This window comes from Ambystoma mexicanum, chromosome 1q, assembly GCF_040938575.1.
Source record: "Ambystoma mexicanum isolate Mex_15411 chromosome 1q, UKY_AmexF1_1, whole genome shotgun sequence".
Classification (NCBI taxonomy): Eukaryota; Metazoa; Chordata; class Amphibia; order Caudata; family Ambystomatidae; genus Ambystoma; species Ambystoma mexicanum.
The window spans coordinates 388,448,389-388,462,319 of record NC_090922.1 but is presented as its reverse complement, the minus strand read 5'-3'; the positions used below and the strand labels follow the sequence as shown (position 1 = coordinate 388,462,319).

The following is a 13,931-nucleotide window of genomic DNA, read 5'->3' as shown; positions in this document are numbered from 1 at the left end:
GGTTCGAAGAACCGAGAAGAACAGAACTCCAAAGAGTCGAGGCGTAACCGAGATTCACGAAGCAACACGTTCGCGGAAAAAACAGAACTGAGGCTATGGGCGTCATGCGTCCTACTTATCACATCGGATGATGTCGGACGTCGGAGGAGGTCCTCGACGACGGCGCATCGACGTCATCGACGCAGGCACCGAAAAACGTTTCCAAAGCAGCACAGCTGTGGTGATTACATGTCATAGATATGGAATATGTCGGAGGACCCAATCCCCTCGAACAGTATGTTCTTCCGCACCCACGTGGATGCCTGCCTCTGTCTCAGTTCCTTTCTCCCCTTTGGGGGCTTTATATTCTGGGGGTAAGCAAACCATGCATGCTTCTCCTGCAATGTCGCAGCTTTGGGTTACGTGCTCCAGTATTTTCCCCCACAAGTATTGTAATCAGTCATGCGAGTATGTATTCACCCTCGTGGAACCTCGAACTTTGTGCTCAATCTGTCTACCTTCTGGCCGCAGCAGCTGTCTCTTGTTTTTTGGCTGACCTTATCTTCTCATATATTAATATCTGTGCTTTATCCAATTTGAACTTGTATTTGTTTAATATTTTTATCGCGCGCCAAACCCTGAGGTAACTGGGCGCTTGAGAAACTTAGTAGTTACATACAGAGAATGCAGGTACAATACAATCCAGTGCAATATAAACAATACTGGACCCTGGTTAAATGTGGGTCAGGGCAGAGATTGTGCGGGTATAGACTAGTATAGACGAAAGCTGCATCATCACTGTGGCGCCCACCAGCATCTGCTATTGCGCCACAGGCTGACTCCGAGCTGGAGTCTGGAAGTGCATCCGCACTATTCATTGATCACACGATACCAGGAGCAAGGCGATACAATTTGCGGCCTAGGAAGAAGGAGTGATCAAACCTGCATTTCTGTTGATCTTTTTGTTGCCTGTTTCCTATTCTCGGATGAAGTAGGAACCGGAGGCCTAGAGGAGAGCGGCGTGAGGGTTGTGCACATCGGACAGCCCAATAAACGAGGCTCCTCGGTGCGAACATAAAATCCATGTGTCCTGAACCCGTACGAACGAACGGGGTGCATATGGTACAAAGGCAATTGATAACTGCTCTGGAGTTCTTTGAGCAATGTGCAGACGCACAGAGATCTTGCCCTGCGTGTGGCAATCCAAGCTGCTAAACAGACTGTTGACATTTATCGAACTTACTGACATTCCAACGAGTGCAACGACGAGAGACATTCACGACGAATACTGCAGAAGAAGAAGGACCGTGAGAGAAAAATGCCAGAACCAGCTTTTTCCCCTTCCTGCACCACTGCCGATAATGAATTAAACATAGCGCATAGAAGGTCACAGAAAGGAAATGGTCAAAAAAATTGTATGCCGAGCTTAACGATAATAATGTGTATAATGAGTATATTGGCCCCAATAATGACAGCACTGGTATTATGGTATTTGGAAGAAATGCACCCATTAGAAATGTTCTTGCCCGTGAGAAACATCTCCACCAGTGAAAGCCCTGTTCATGTAATTACTTACACTATGTCCCCAATGGAAGAAAAACATAGGGAAGGTTATGGAAACAACACATTACTGCAAATAATGAATATGACACATTCAATTTTGAAAAAAAATAACTGTTGGGTGTGTGCTCATTTGCCACAACATGGTGGCAAAGGAATAGGTTTGGTACGTGCAGCCACTAACATTGAGTTCTGCATGCAATGCATCCCTGAGTACATTATATTATGGGAAATTGAATAAAAGTGAAACGGGTAAATTAGATAGCACAAACATGAATGAATTTGAGGAGATAATTATGAGACCTATAGGTTGCTCCATATTTTATAAAGCACAAATGATAATGCCAAAAGCTACGCCCAAACCAATACCACACGATAAGATTGTTTGTGCCGGAAAAATCATCTGTAATCATATTTTGTATGAGATCAGAAGAAAATAAAGATGCAGTGCCCCCCTCCGATATGGTAAACTACAGCCCACGTTCTGTTCCTTTTGCTTAAAGAAGAAGGGCTCCTATTCAGTAGGGACATTCACTAGATGTATGAATACAGCGATTCTTAATAGGGAAGTAGAACCAGTGTATCTAGGCGACCCTGTATATTTTATATGTGGGGGAAAAAGCGTATCCCTGGTTGCCTAGAAACTGGGGAGGTACTTGTTATTTGGGACTTTTGTTCCCAGGAGTGTTTCTTTTAAAAACAACAGACATAGCCAAACTATCTAGATCTAGGCCATGGAGGAGTAATGAAGACGGATTAATAGTAGAGGATGTAGCAAAATCATTTATACCATTTTAGGCCCAAGCAATACATTCCTATAATATACGACAACTATCCAGAATCTTAGAAAAAACAATAAATGGAACAACAGATATATTATACAATATGACAGAGGAGAAAGGGATTAGATTAATGACACTACAAAATAGAATGGCGCTTGATGTAATCCTGGTGGATCGTGGCGGTGTTTGGAAAATCGTGGGATCAGCGTGCTCTGCATTTGGAAAAGACTCCTCTCCCACGTTTTTTGAAGCGATAAGAAAGCTACATGTCTTTAGCTCTGAACTCCATACCCAAGAAGGGGGTTGGGATATAGGGTCCTGGTTCTGGGAGTTATTATATTCATGGGGATGGAAACTATTTGCGATCCTAGTAGCAGTACTAGGAATATTCGTGACATGTTTTTGCTGCATACACTGCCTACCTGTAATATGCACTGAAATAAGTGAAGAGTGTGTACATATGATAGAAAGAGAGAGCACTATTAAATCAAATACTCGTGGTAATGATGAATCAAGAACAGTAAAAGAATTCATGTCAATTGATATTGATGATAATGAAAATGAGACCAGTAGTGTGCAAGATTCAGAATCTGATTCAGATACTCGGTCGGAGGAGGATGCAATGTATGGATGAGGCGTTTGGCATACCAAAAGGAGTGTTTAGTCAGTGCAGAAAGAATAGACACCCCCTTGATTGTAAGGTACTATACTTTGTTGGCCGAAGACCAACCGCCTCATGTGTTTAGTAATAGAAAGGTGTAGTAAAAGGTTAACCATGGTGCAGCCATTTTAAGGTGACTGAAAACACCATTTTGTTTTCTTCTTGTTTTCTCTAACGTTGCCTTTTTGCCTCATGTAAAACTGCTTTGCTGAAATATTATTCTGCTTCACTGGTGCACAATGCAAGGCCGCGAGTGGCATGTTGAAACATAACGCAGTAGCACGGACAGAAATTCCCGGTCCCCTCCCTCGCATATCCTTGGAGAGTGAGCAGCAAGGCATTCTAATCAGTACAGTAGGTGACAGCTAGTCTCGGTAAGCACAGTAGAAATGCTAGAGCGAACATTAAATTACTTGAAATATGCTCTTCTTTGCGGCCCCCCTTTCCTGAGCCCGGTAGAGCCCTGGAGAGCAAGTTGACCCCCAGTACACGAATAGAAAAGAGGAGATAGAAAGGCCTGGATTGTGTCTCTCCCTACGCACAGCTTGCTTGTAGAAACAGAAGCATTGTGTTATTTAAAACAAAGACTTATGTTTGTGAGCTTACAAAATTGCAAACTGTTACTAAATGAATGTTTGAAGGTGTCATACTCGTCACCATTGTCAAGCATCGTGCCTAGTTCAAAGGAAATACAGTAGGGGCGGTATAAGTTGTGACACTACCGATTACTAGATGCTTGTTTTATATATATGTAACTGTTGTACGAATTTCTCTCTCTTGCGTCCCCCGAGGTCTGGTAGACACATGTCTCGGGCCGTGGGACCAGTTGGCCAGCTGAGACTATTTGCTTTGCAATAAACCCTAGATTTTGGGAATACAACCTCGTGTCCGGCGAATCAGTTCGTGTGTGTGGTGATTGTGCCTTGTTTCCACAAACGAGGGTCCCTCAAGGGCCCCTTCACAACAACCCTCAAGTCTCTTAAGTGTTTCCCTAGTTGCCTTATTCTCGTTGCGAACAGTATGGCAAGCAGCTGTGCCCAAGGCCCCTTGGCCCCATTGCTGGTTATTGAGAGACAGTGATCGAAAAACAGTACGTTCAAAGCCCATCGCCAGTAAAGATTAAGCATGCTTACATATACGTTCAATAACTATGGGTGAATGGAAAGATGCGATGACCGTGTTCATTGCACTTGAATAGCTCAGCAGTTCAAGTGATGCTATATCACTAGTCGATATTGTGCAGAGATCAGGATGGTATGCAGGAGTCTCAGAAACCGTTTCCTGTTTAGAAATGGGCTGCTGGATGTCGGTGTAAGTCTAACCAATTTTACATGACGTACATATGTGTACCGGGTAGGGTCAGGGTGGAGAAGGGCATTTGGGCTGTGTGATGTCCTGTCACAATTGTACCAGGGAGCTGTATGAATGGGCATGACAAGAGGGTCAGGCAGAGGATCCTGTTCAATTTCAAAGTGGGCCCTCAGTTGTTTGCTGCTTATATCCAGAGGTTTTAAAGGTGAACCTGGAAAAGCAGAGGAGTGTGGGCGATGGGACATTGCCCCTGGGAGGATGATGCTAGAGCATGGGCCAATTGTCCAGTTCTTGCTACCAACCAATTATCAAAAGGGCCTTAAAGCATGACCCCGCCTCACATCGCCATTAGTTAGCTCATTAATGACAAGATACGGCCCGATGATATGGATGCATGGGAAGTTTGATTGGGTTTTGCATCAAGCTGGAGCGTGCCCTTCTCCAACTGTGCCTTAGAATTCAATTGTTTTGCAGGCAAAGTGCTCATTTTTGCGTCACCTGATTGGCCAGACACTGTTCACGAGGGAAAGCAGATTGAGAGACTTGCTCTCTGTGCTGAATGAGAGCATGTGAGCTGGCGTGCGAACCGACCGTAGGAGAGATGGAGACGAAATGCTGGGGAGGTGTGCCCAGAGCTCGAGAGGGTTGTGCAAGACGGGAGGAAGCTGAGTAAACTCCCCGACAGTCCAGCGAGCTGGGACTCCGGGGGGAACACTGTTTGCCAGCTGGGAAGGTCTGCTCACAGAATCGGGGAGAGCAGAAGCCGAGAGCCGGAGCCAGTGAGGCCACAGGAGAGGGTTGGGACAGAAGCACTGTCAGGGCAAGGGGGAGAGTACAGAAGGCCCCACACAAACTGTATGTCGGATCTGGGGCCCATGTAAAAAGAAGAGTGAGCATTTTACAATGGTCAGCCCTTGTCACGGGTCGAAGCCGGGTCTGCTGTACATAAACAAAAGGGAGAATCAATATGAGATAAGGATCTGGGACCCAAGAGAAAGGAACTTTTAGAGGCCTGGCAGGTTAGTGAACCAGGCATACTTTGTAAGGATAAAGAGTTAAAGAGTGTCATTTCTGTTTGAGCTTTGCATCAACCAGGATCTTCATAGTCCAAGTACTTGGTAATTTAGGAAACCAAATCAGACAAAGAGACTGAGAGCCTAAGATTGTATATGACTAAATGAAGCTAGACTTCCGCTTGGAAGTGTGAACATTGTAATCAGGGGAAGTGAGTCACACATCCTTATACTGCTTGAGAAGTGATTGGAAAGCCAAGAGAAGAGAGACTACCTCATAGCAATGTGGACCTTGTAACCAGGGGATGGGAGTCATTATCGCTGGTATTGTTTGAGAGGTAAGTGGAAAGGTAAGAGAAAAGGGACTACCTCTTGGTTTTGTGGATACTTTAACCAGGGGAAGGAAGTCATACCCTGACGTGTTGTTGGGAAGTGTGGAGAGGCCAAGAGAGAAATGTGGCCTTGAAGCTTAGTGAAAACCTGAGAATGGTCAGGGGAAGGCAGACCCACCTTACCCCCCAACAGCCCTAGCATTTGGAACTTTGTATTTCACCTTTTTGAGAATCTGAGAATGGGCAGGTTAAAGGAGTAATTCTCTCTGGTGTTTGTGACTACACCGAGAAGCCTGAGTGAGACCAAGAGAAGGGAGCCATTCTCTTGGTACCACTGTTTTGAGTTGGAACTTTTGCTTTCAGTTGAGCCAGGAGAACTTTGCTATTTTTGAACTTTATCTTTCATACACTTTTGGAACATTTGCTTTGGAAAAGGAACTGAGAACTGCGGGATGGGAGGCATTCTCTAAGGCAAAGCCCCGACCTGAAATAAGAACTATAATCCATTCTTCTGGATTAAGAAGACCTGCATCCTTTTACAGTTTAGTAGAGAGTGAGGGACGGAAATAGGTTTTGTACACAACGGTGGACAATTTTACTTTGGACCGACATCCTGACTGTTGGTTGAAGCAGGGAAACTCGTCTTAAGAGTTAGGGAGAGACAGGGTTTCATTTTCATTTTCTTAGTTAATAAAAGCCTGCAACCACCAAAAGGCCTCCACTGTGTCCGAGTGCTTCTTCCACACCCTTACATTTCCTTTCATGTTTCTTTGTCTTTCTTATATCATGACATGTTTGTGGTCTATGTCTGTTGTTCTGGGTTTTGGGTTTGCAGTATATTCCAGGGGCACGTGTCCTCCTGGGTGGCTTATTTACTTGGAGTTAGTGGTGGGACCGTCTGCTGTAGTGTACAGTGATGTCTGCCTCGCTGTGGCTGCCAGTTCTAGCCTTTGTTACGGAGACAGATTTGGATTGTGATATATTTGTGAATATTCCAGGGGTGGATGCCCTCCTTGGCAGTTAATTCCTGGTCTCCAGTTAGATCGGAGTGTTTAGACTCTTTCCTGGTTTCTGTTTAAATCGGTGTGCCCCCGACCTATAGTGTTGTCTGCCCACTGTGATTATTGTGTTGTGCCTCTGTTTTGGGTTTGTATTGTGTATATATTTGTATGCAGTGGTTGCATCTCAGTCTCGGAGTATCAAGGGGGTTGGGGTCTACGGTTGATGAGGTTGTTGTGGCTGTATGGGGTTTGGTGGTGAAAGCCGCTCTGTGGTGGTTGCATTACCTTCTCTGAGTTTCTTCTGTTATGGCTCCTGATCCCCTTGTTATGATGAGTGACTTAGATTGGTTTTATTCTCCCGATGGTTTTCCTTTCCTGTATAGTTTTCTGCCTTACGGTGGCATAGTTCTCTCTATAGTGGTTGTTGTATCTCAGAGTGACATGGGGCTTGGGCCCCTCAGTTCGCTGGGGTTTTATTGGCTGTAGGGGGTCCACAATGGCAAAGGCATCTCTATGGTGATTTCCAGTTTCTTTTGTAATGGCTTCTATTCCCCTTGTATTGATGAATGACTTAAATTGGTTTTATTCTCTTGATGGTTTGCTCTTCCCTTGTGGGATCTTGTGTAGTTCATCTCTATCAAAGTGGGGGTTTGATTTTGCAGTTTTATCGAGCTCACAGTGGCGAACGCCTCCCTGTTGTGGCCTATTACTAGTAGGCTGCCAGATGTAACCAGAACTGCGCTGTGGGAGGGAATACAGTGTGGTATAACTCAGCACAACTAAAGTCAAATGAAACCAAGCCCGATTTAGGGGTTGCTGTGGACAAAGAATGTACTGTGGTGGAACACAATATTATCAACATTCAGAATGCAACCTTCCCACTGGGACAAAAGTCCCTTTCCTGTGTGTCACTGCAGACGGCCAAAGCTATACTTTGAGGGGATGGAGCGCGTAGCAAGTTTCCAACTCTTCCAGGATCTTTTGACAGAGCTCCGATTTGTGCAACATTGTTGATAGTGTGCATTTGCCACGACATTCTGTTTCCCCGCCAGATAGGCAGCCAAAATTGGATATTATGTTGCCCAAAACCACAGCTGGGTGGCCTTGCTCCATACAGGCAGCAACTCCACACAAGATGTTCAGAAAGTGCACCACGACCATATGGTCAGTCTAATAAATAAACTTGCCTCTTATGGAGGACAGAAGGATCCCCACTGACAATAGAGCAGACATGAGCTCCAGCAAGCTGATGAACTCTGCTCTCTTTGGGTCCCTGGACCACTCTCTGTAGGCGTGTGCAGATAGGCAGTGAAGGACTAATTACCACTGAGGTTTGTGGCCATGGTTTCAAAAACTGTTCTCCTCTCAGAGGTTCAACCTTTGGGACCACCAACTGAGATTCTTGGGACACCTTGTCTGGCCCGGTTGTTTGCCAGATCATGTCCAAATAGCGACCACTGAGCACATACCTACCTGCCATGCATCTTCAAGCCTGCCTGGAAGTGCTAATTTTGGTCAAGTGGTATGTCTGATGTAAATTTGGCTATGTCCTTCCACAGTTCGATTTTGCAAGCCGTAAAATAGCATTGGTCTGTCTTAAATACAGGGTGCTATTCAAGTAGACATTTCAGTCACATAAATGAAGAGCTTCTACTGCCTGGCTACTGCGATCAAGGACAGCTGTGCATTGATTTGAGTGGTCTCTACCCTTGTGATCGGCTACGGAGAGCACAGTGGATAAACACAGTGCAATTAGAATCAGTACAGTTGCTCCTCTGGGCTGCGCAGACTTGGCATCCAGCCACTTGTTTACCGCTTTGAAAGACTGCAGTGTCTCACAAACCTTCCTGTCTTCCTTCAAAATGTGAGGCCGAAATGATATACCCATACTTTCTCACATGAACGAGAGAACCAACTCAGGTAGGTGTTAAGAAAGGAAGAAGGCAATGTGCACGGAATCTCACAGTGTACAACTTTGAATCTAAATATGTGCATACAAAACCCAAGACTTGTGTATACTAAAACCCAGGAGAAACAATAATACCTATATATGAAAAGGAATGTGGGGTAAGCACTTAGAACCTCCTTATGACTGAAAGGAAAGTCGGCAAACTCCTTACCCACTATGCTATTACAGATACTGACAGCGCTAAACCCACGTAGAGGGCAAGCAAGGACAGGATCTGTGAGCTGACACTCTACTCTGGATGATACAGAATAAGGAACTTAGAAACTGTACTCACGGGGACCGGAAAGACCACTTGAATGTCAGTAAACTCACAAACCCAGTTGATCAAACAGGAACCCTGAAGGCTATAACAGCAATGGGTGGAGGAAACTAAATACATAAGACCCTAGTCAAGGGGCGAGTAGAAATAGTGATATAAAATAGTGAGGAAACAAAAAGGGCATTTACACTGGGACTAGTTACAGTAACACCAACACCTAATAATCCATGGGAAATGAATGCAGAAGTGAGATGGAAAACATGGAATGGATCCCAATAGAAAGTAAGGATCAGGAGCAGGGAAAATGATATCACAAAAGGAAACCTTGAGGCAGGAAGCTGAATCTATAAAGGGAAAGACTAAAGCATCAGGTTTTTCAGTAGCAAAGGACAGCAACAAAGAAACAGAAAACACAGGCGAATTGGGCAGCATTAAAGGGTAAAGCACAGAGACAGGCTGCCTGCAGACAGAGGAAGACAGAAAGGGAAATCCAGTGAGCAGAAATCAATTAAGCACAAGAATCCGAAATCTAGGGCAGAGGAACAAGAAACAGGAACTGGGCACTAGGCACAAAAGCTAGGAACAAGGAACAGGAACTAGGTACTAGGCACAAAAGCTAGGAACAAGGAACAAGGGACCAGTCACAACAGGAACACAGCAACAATGACCAGCGCTGGACTGAAGCAAACAGAGGCTTTTAAAGCTGCTTAACGAGCACACCCCTCAGGCGTGCCGCCTGCTGTACCTGCAGCCACAGGTGTTGCCTATCCTCCACCCAGCCTTGTCCTGCAAGGGAGGAGGTGAAGCAGTGAGCCAGGCATTCTGGGAAGCATAGTCATTTGATTAAAGTAGCAAGCTGGCTGCCAAAAACCTGGAATGGATCCGGAAGGGAATTAATTTGGAAAATAAGGTTTTAGCGCTCCCAATTCATCAGGACACTGTAGCATAAGGTTCGGAGGAAATGTACAGTAGGGAATAAACCCCAAAACATGCCCCCAAGTGGCGGGAACGGGAGCGAAGGGAGCGAGCCGTGACAGTAGGTCTGTCTTTGGAGAGAATGGGGAGCGGGGGAGTCGGGACATAAAGTTCCAAAATCTCCATCTCCCACAGGACCCTCACTTGGAAGACCCTGACCTATTAGAACAGTTGTTCCTCTTTGACAGGAGCAATAGGATGTTCTGCCTGGAAGGTCAGCTACTTAGGATAAGAAAGTTGGATGATCGATAGAAGATGAGTTGAATGTTAATGAGACAGGGTGAGCAATCTCGGCTGAGGCATTTTAGACTAACAATGGCAAGGTCTTTGAAAAAATTCCTTAAAATGAGAGAGATCACACTAATGGAACCTGTAAAGCACAGGGTCTTGTTGCCAGTTATGAGGGTATCTGATCCTCGCTGAGGCTGTAGGTCCAATAGATAGTGCCTAGTTAGAAACTGGTATGGTAGCCAACGGCTTGTGATCCGGAATGTGAGAGTGCAGTTGTAGGCAATTATGACTCCCTTTTTAAGGGAGTCAATCACTTCAGCCTTGGATGCAGACACATATTGGTATAATGAAGGCAGAATCACATTGTCTGTGGATATTAAACATGGTTGTCCCTATCAAGCTTCATATGAGCCTGTAAAGGAGTGAAAAAGTCTGAAGGGTTCAGATTCCTGGTTCAAATTGTGAGAACTTGTGGCCCATAAATTGTCTAGGGTTCTGACTAAGACTTTTCTTTCTAGAGTACATGGGTTGCCTTTTATATTGATTCATCATTTGATAATGCGTTTTAATGTTCAATGGGCCAGAAGTGTAGGGCCCTAACAATAAAGAACGCAGTTGCTTGCTGGCAAGTTGCCAAGGGGAAGGTGCATTGGAGGCAAGTATCCAGAATTGCACAAGATATGTGGGAGGATTTTTCAATCCCTACTGTAGCAGATGCCAATGGTTAATGAACAGGCCATTGATCAAAAATTGGTAGTGTGTCTGGCCAATGCAGAACGAGAGCTCATTCTCTTGTGTTAATACTGCTGCAGCATCTAGCGTGTTAATGCTCACAATGGAAAGAGCCCATTCCACCATAAGTAATCGCCAACTCACCTCTCCTGACTTTTGCGCTCAGGAACACTCTATATAATACTCTATATAATTTGTAAACAAGGGTGCGATGCTGCCATTTAAGACACTGAGAGCGTCATCCTTAAGTTAGGAAAGACTCTGCAAGAATGGGAACTATTTTCGAGATGTTGAGCCATTTATCGAACAATGAAACATAACAAAACGCGAATACTTGGGGGGCAGGGTTGGGGAGCTGCACAAGCTAAATTGGAAAAAATATCTGGGAGCAAAAAGAAACGTTCCAACATTGGTAGATTGGCATGCATATGAGCAGGGTAAAGCATCTGGCTACATACATTGTAGAGAGCTCCAGTTATGGTATAAAAAGGTTCTCAAATCAAGACACACTAAAGAGTATTCATGATGTATGTCAGATTTAGGTGAGTGCGCTTGGTGGTGAAATGCACTACCAAATACCCTAAGCGAAGCAACTTCTGAATGGAAGTCAGATCATTATTTTAAGAAATAAAGTACTTCCTGGACCTGCCAGATGCACTATAATTGATATGAGGGTCTTGACACAAAGACATATAACTAGCACACTTATTTAGGGGTAAACTCACACCACCGCTCATCAGCAGTTAAGCGTTCAACTGTTGTGTAGCAGCAATGTCCCTTTTTCTGATGAGGTTAGGGATGGTTTGGAAAAAAATGGCCTTGAGACAAACTCACCTACTCAGTGAAAAACAACTAAACAATATACAACCAAGTGGATTACCTCTCTTGACTAGGCTGTAGAGGGCAATGTCAGGACCGGCACAGCAAGACTGAAAATATTGAACTGCTTTCAAATATGTAAGTGAGACTGGCGGTAAGTGTGCAATGCAGATGTTCCTTGTTAATCATTCTGATTTGGGGCTGAGAAGTGCAGGGAGAAAATATCCAAAAATGCATTAATACACTTGTGTGTGATTCATTAGGTTTGGACGTTAGTAAAGTAAAAACAAAGGATTTGCAAAAGAAAAAAAGACATTTTCAGGAATGCAAGTAGCAGTATAAAATATATTTTACTATTTCACACACTATGACATGGAAAAACTATATGATTGTATCAAAAACAGGTTCCATGAATGGCTTTATAAAAGGTCTTGTAACCAGTGCTTGAGAACTAGACAATGCTGAACGCCAGAATATTTAGGATACAGTCAGATTCCTTTAAAGAGAAAATAATTTCTTACAATTGGACACATATGTTCTTACCTTTTGTGTATGAGGTAGTCCTCAAGGATATCAAGGCAGCGCACCATCTGAGAGAAAATCAAGACTTTGTGCCCTCCAGCTTTCATCTTTGGAAGGAGCTTGTCAATAAGGACCAATTTGCCAGCAGACTGGATCATTGCCTGCAGGTGAAAATCAGGAGCCCCAAGACCATGCATCTCTCTAAACTCTCCAAGAATTTTCTCTTCAGCACCTGTATAGCAAGCAGATATCAGGAATGGATTAGCTTTCCATTCTTACACTTTTTAGCATACACTTTCCTAATAGGAAATGTGAGAAGTTGCATATTAGTGCCTGTGATTGTAAAAACACACCTCCATTTTATCCTTCTGTAACATATTAGCGATATTCATTTTTTTTGTAGCCAGGTAGCTATTTCCACCCTAGCTCTGCTTTTGAAGGGACTGAGACCGGTATTAACAATCATAGAATACAAGATATTTATGGACTTGGCACTATTCCGTATGTATTAATTTTGTGTTTTGTACGGCTCCACATGCAGCCGAGATACTTCAGAGCGCATAGAGGAGGGAAGGTGACGAGAAGGAGGGAGTGAGGCGAGAAGGAAATCCACACCAAATTGTGCTTTATGTAGCAAACACATTAGAACCAGCATTCGCTACCTTAACTACACATTCATTCAAAAATCCATAAACTAGCCATTATCCCTGGAAAGCCCACTTAATTTTAGACAAAGCAGAATGCAAGCATGTCTTTCCACAACACAAGCTGCGAAAAGCAGCAAAATTAAACTTTTTTTCCAGCATGGACACATTTAACTTAATAACAGTTTCTAAAAACCTTAAAGTCGAACATGCGTGGAAAGAAGTTGTCACACATTAAAGGGATGATGCCTGTGAGGACTGAAGCCCTGTGAGGAACCGTGCAGCACTTTCCACGTTTGGTGCTCCCTTCAAAAACAAACATGCAACGTGAAGCACTTACTGCGTAAGCGCTGGCGACAAGGGTCATTTTAGGCAGTGGCACAGATGCCTGTGAGGATTTAGGCCCTTGAAATAGAACATGTAGAACCATAAAATAGAGTATTCTAAAAACGGCTGAAACCACAGTGGGGTACAACTACCCTTCCTACCCTTTGGAGTGCATAATATTAATAAACCAAAGGAAAGCTCTTGTAAATGTGTCAGTTACTATTGTACGTTAGAAGAAACCTGAGGTGGGTCCAGAAGCAAATATAGACGCACACTCCAATCAGATAGTAAAAAAATAATTCTCAATTTTATTACATAATTTATAACACGTAGTTAATAATATTAACAAATCATGATATAGTTAATACTGAAAGCTCAAAGATACTCAATACATTTGTGCAAATCTAATCATGCAATCCTACATATCCCACATCGATCCACAATAATGATTTCATACAATATTTTAATCCTGGAGAAAAAGCATAGATCCAATGACCAATTTTTCTCACACTTGTCAAATACCCAACTTGTACACGTTTCTGTCCTGTGTGGGCTTTACTCCGCTGGACATTCATCAGGGCCTGTCCATTTTCTATTTGTGTGGCATATACAAATTGGAGATGTATTCCAAACAACCACAAACAGCGTCTTGTCGATGTACCCTAAATAAATAGAGACACAAATATTTAAAACGTGTAGGTCTCTTACTCAACCTTGCATATCCCCTTCCCAAAGGGAAGGGATTTCAGTATGTATGTATAAATATAATAGACCTGTATGGTGTGTCTGTAATGGCTCTTTAAAGAACACCTGC

The 13,931-nt window shown here is 43.7% G+C and overlaps 1 protein-coding gene across 8 annotated transcripts in view; it reads right to left on the bottom strand.

Annotated features, from left to right (window-relative positions):
* Positions 1-13,931, bottom strand: part of CHD9 (chromodomain helicase DNA binding protein 9) — a 3,201,601-nt gene that overhangs the window by 1,524,260 nt on the left and 1,663,410 nt on the right. For all 8 annotated transcript variants that reach the window (XM_069639531.1, XM_069639523.1, XM_069639522.1 and 5 more), the window contains one exon: positions 12,168-12,378. In XM_069639531.1, the coding sequence (XP_069495632.1) occupies positions 12,168-12,378 (211 nt within the window). The remainder of the gene's footprint in view (positions 1-12,167; positions 12,379-13,931) is intronic.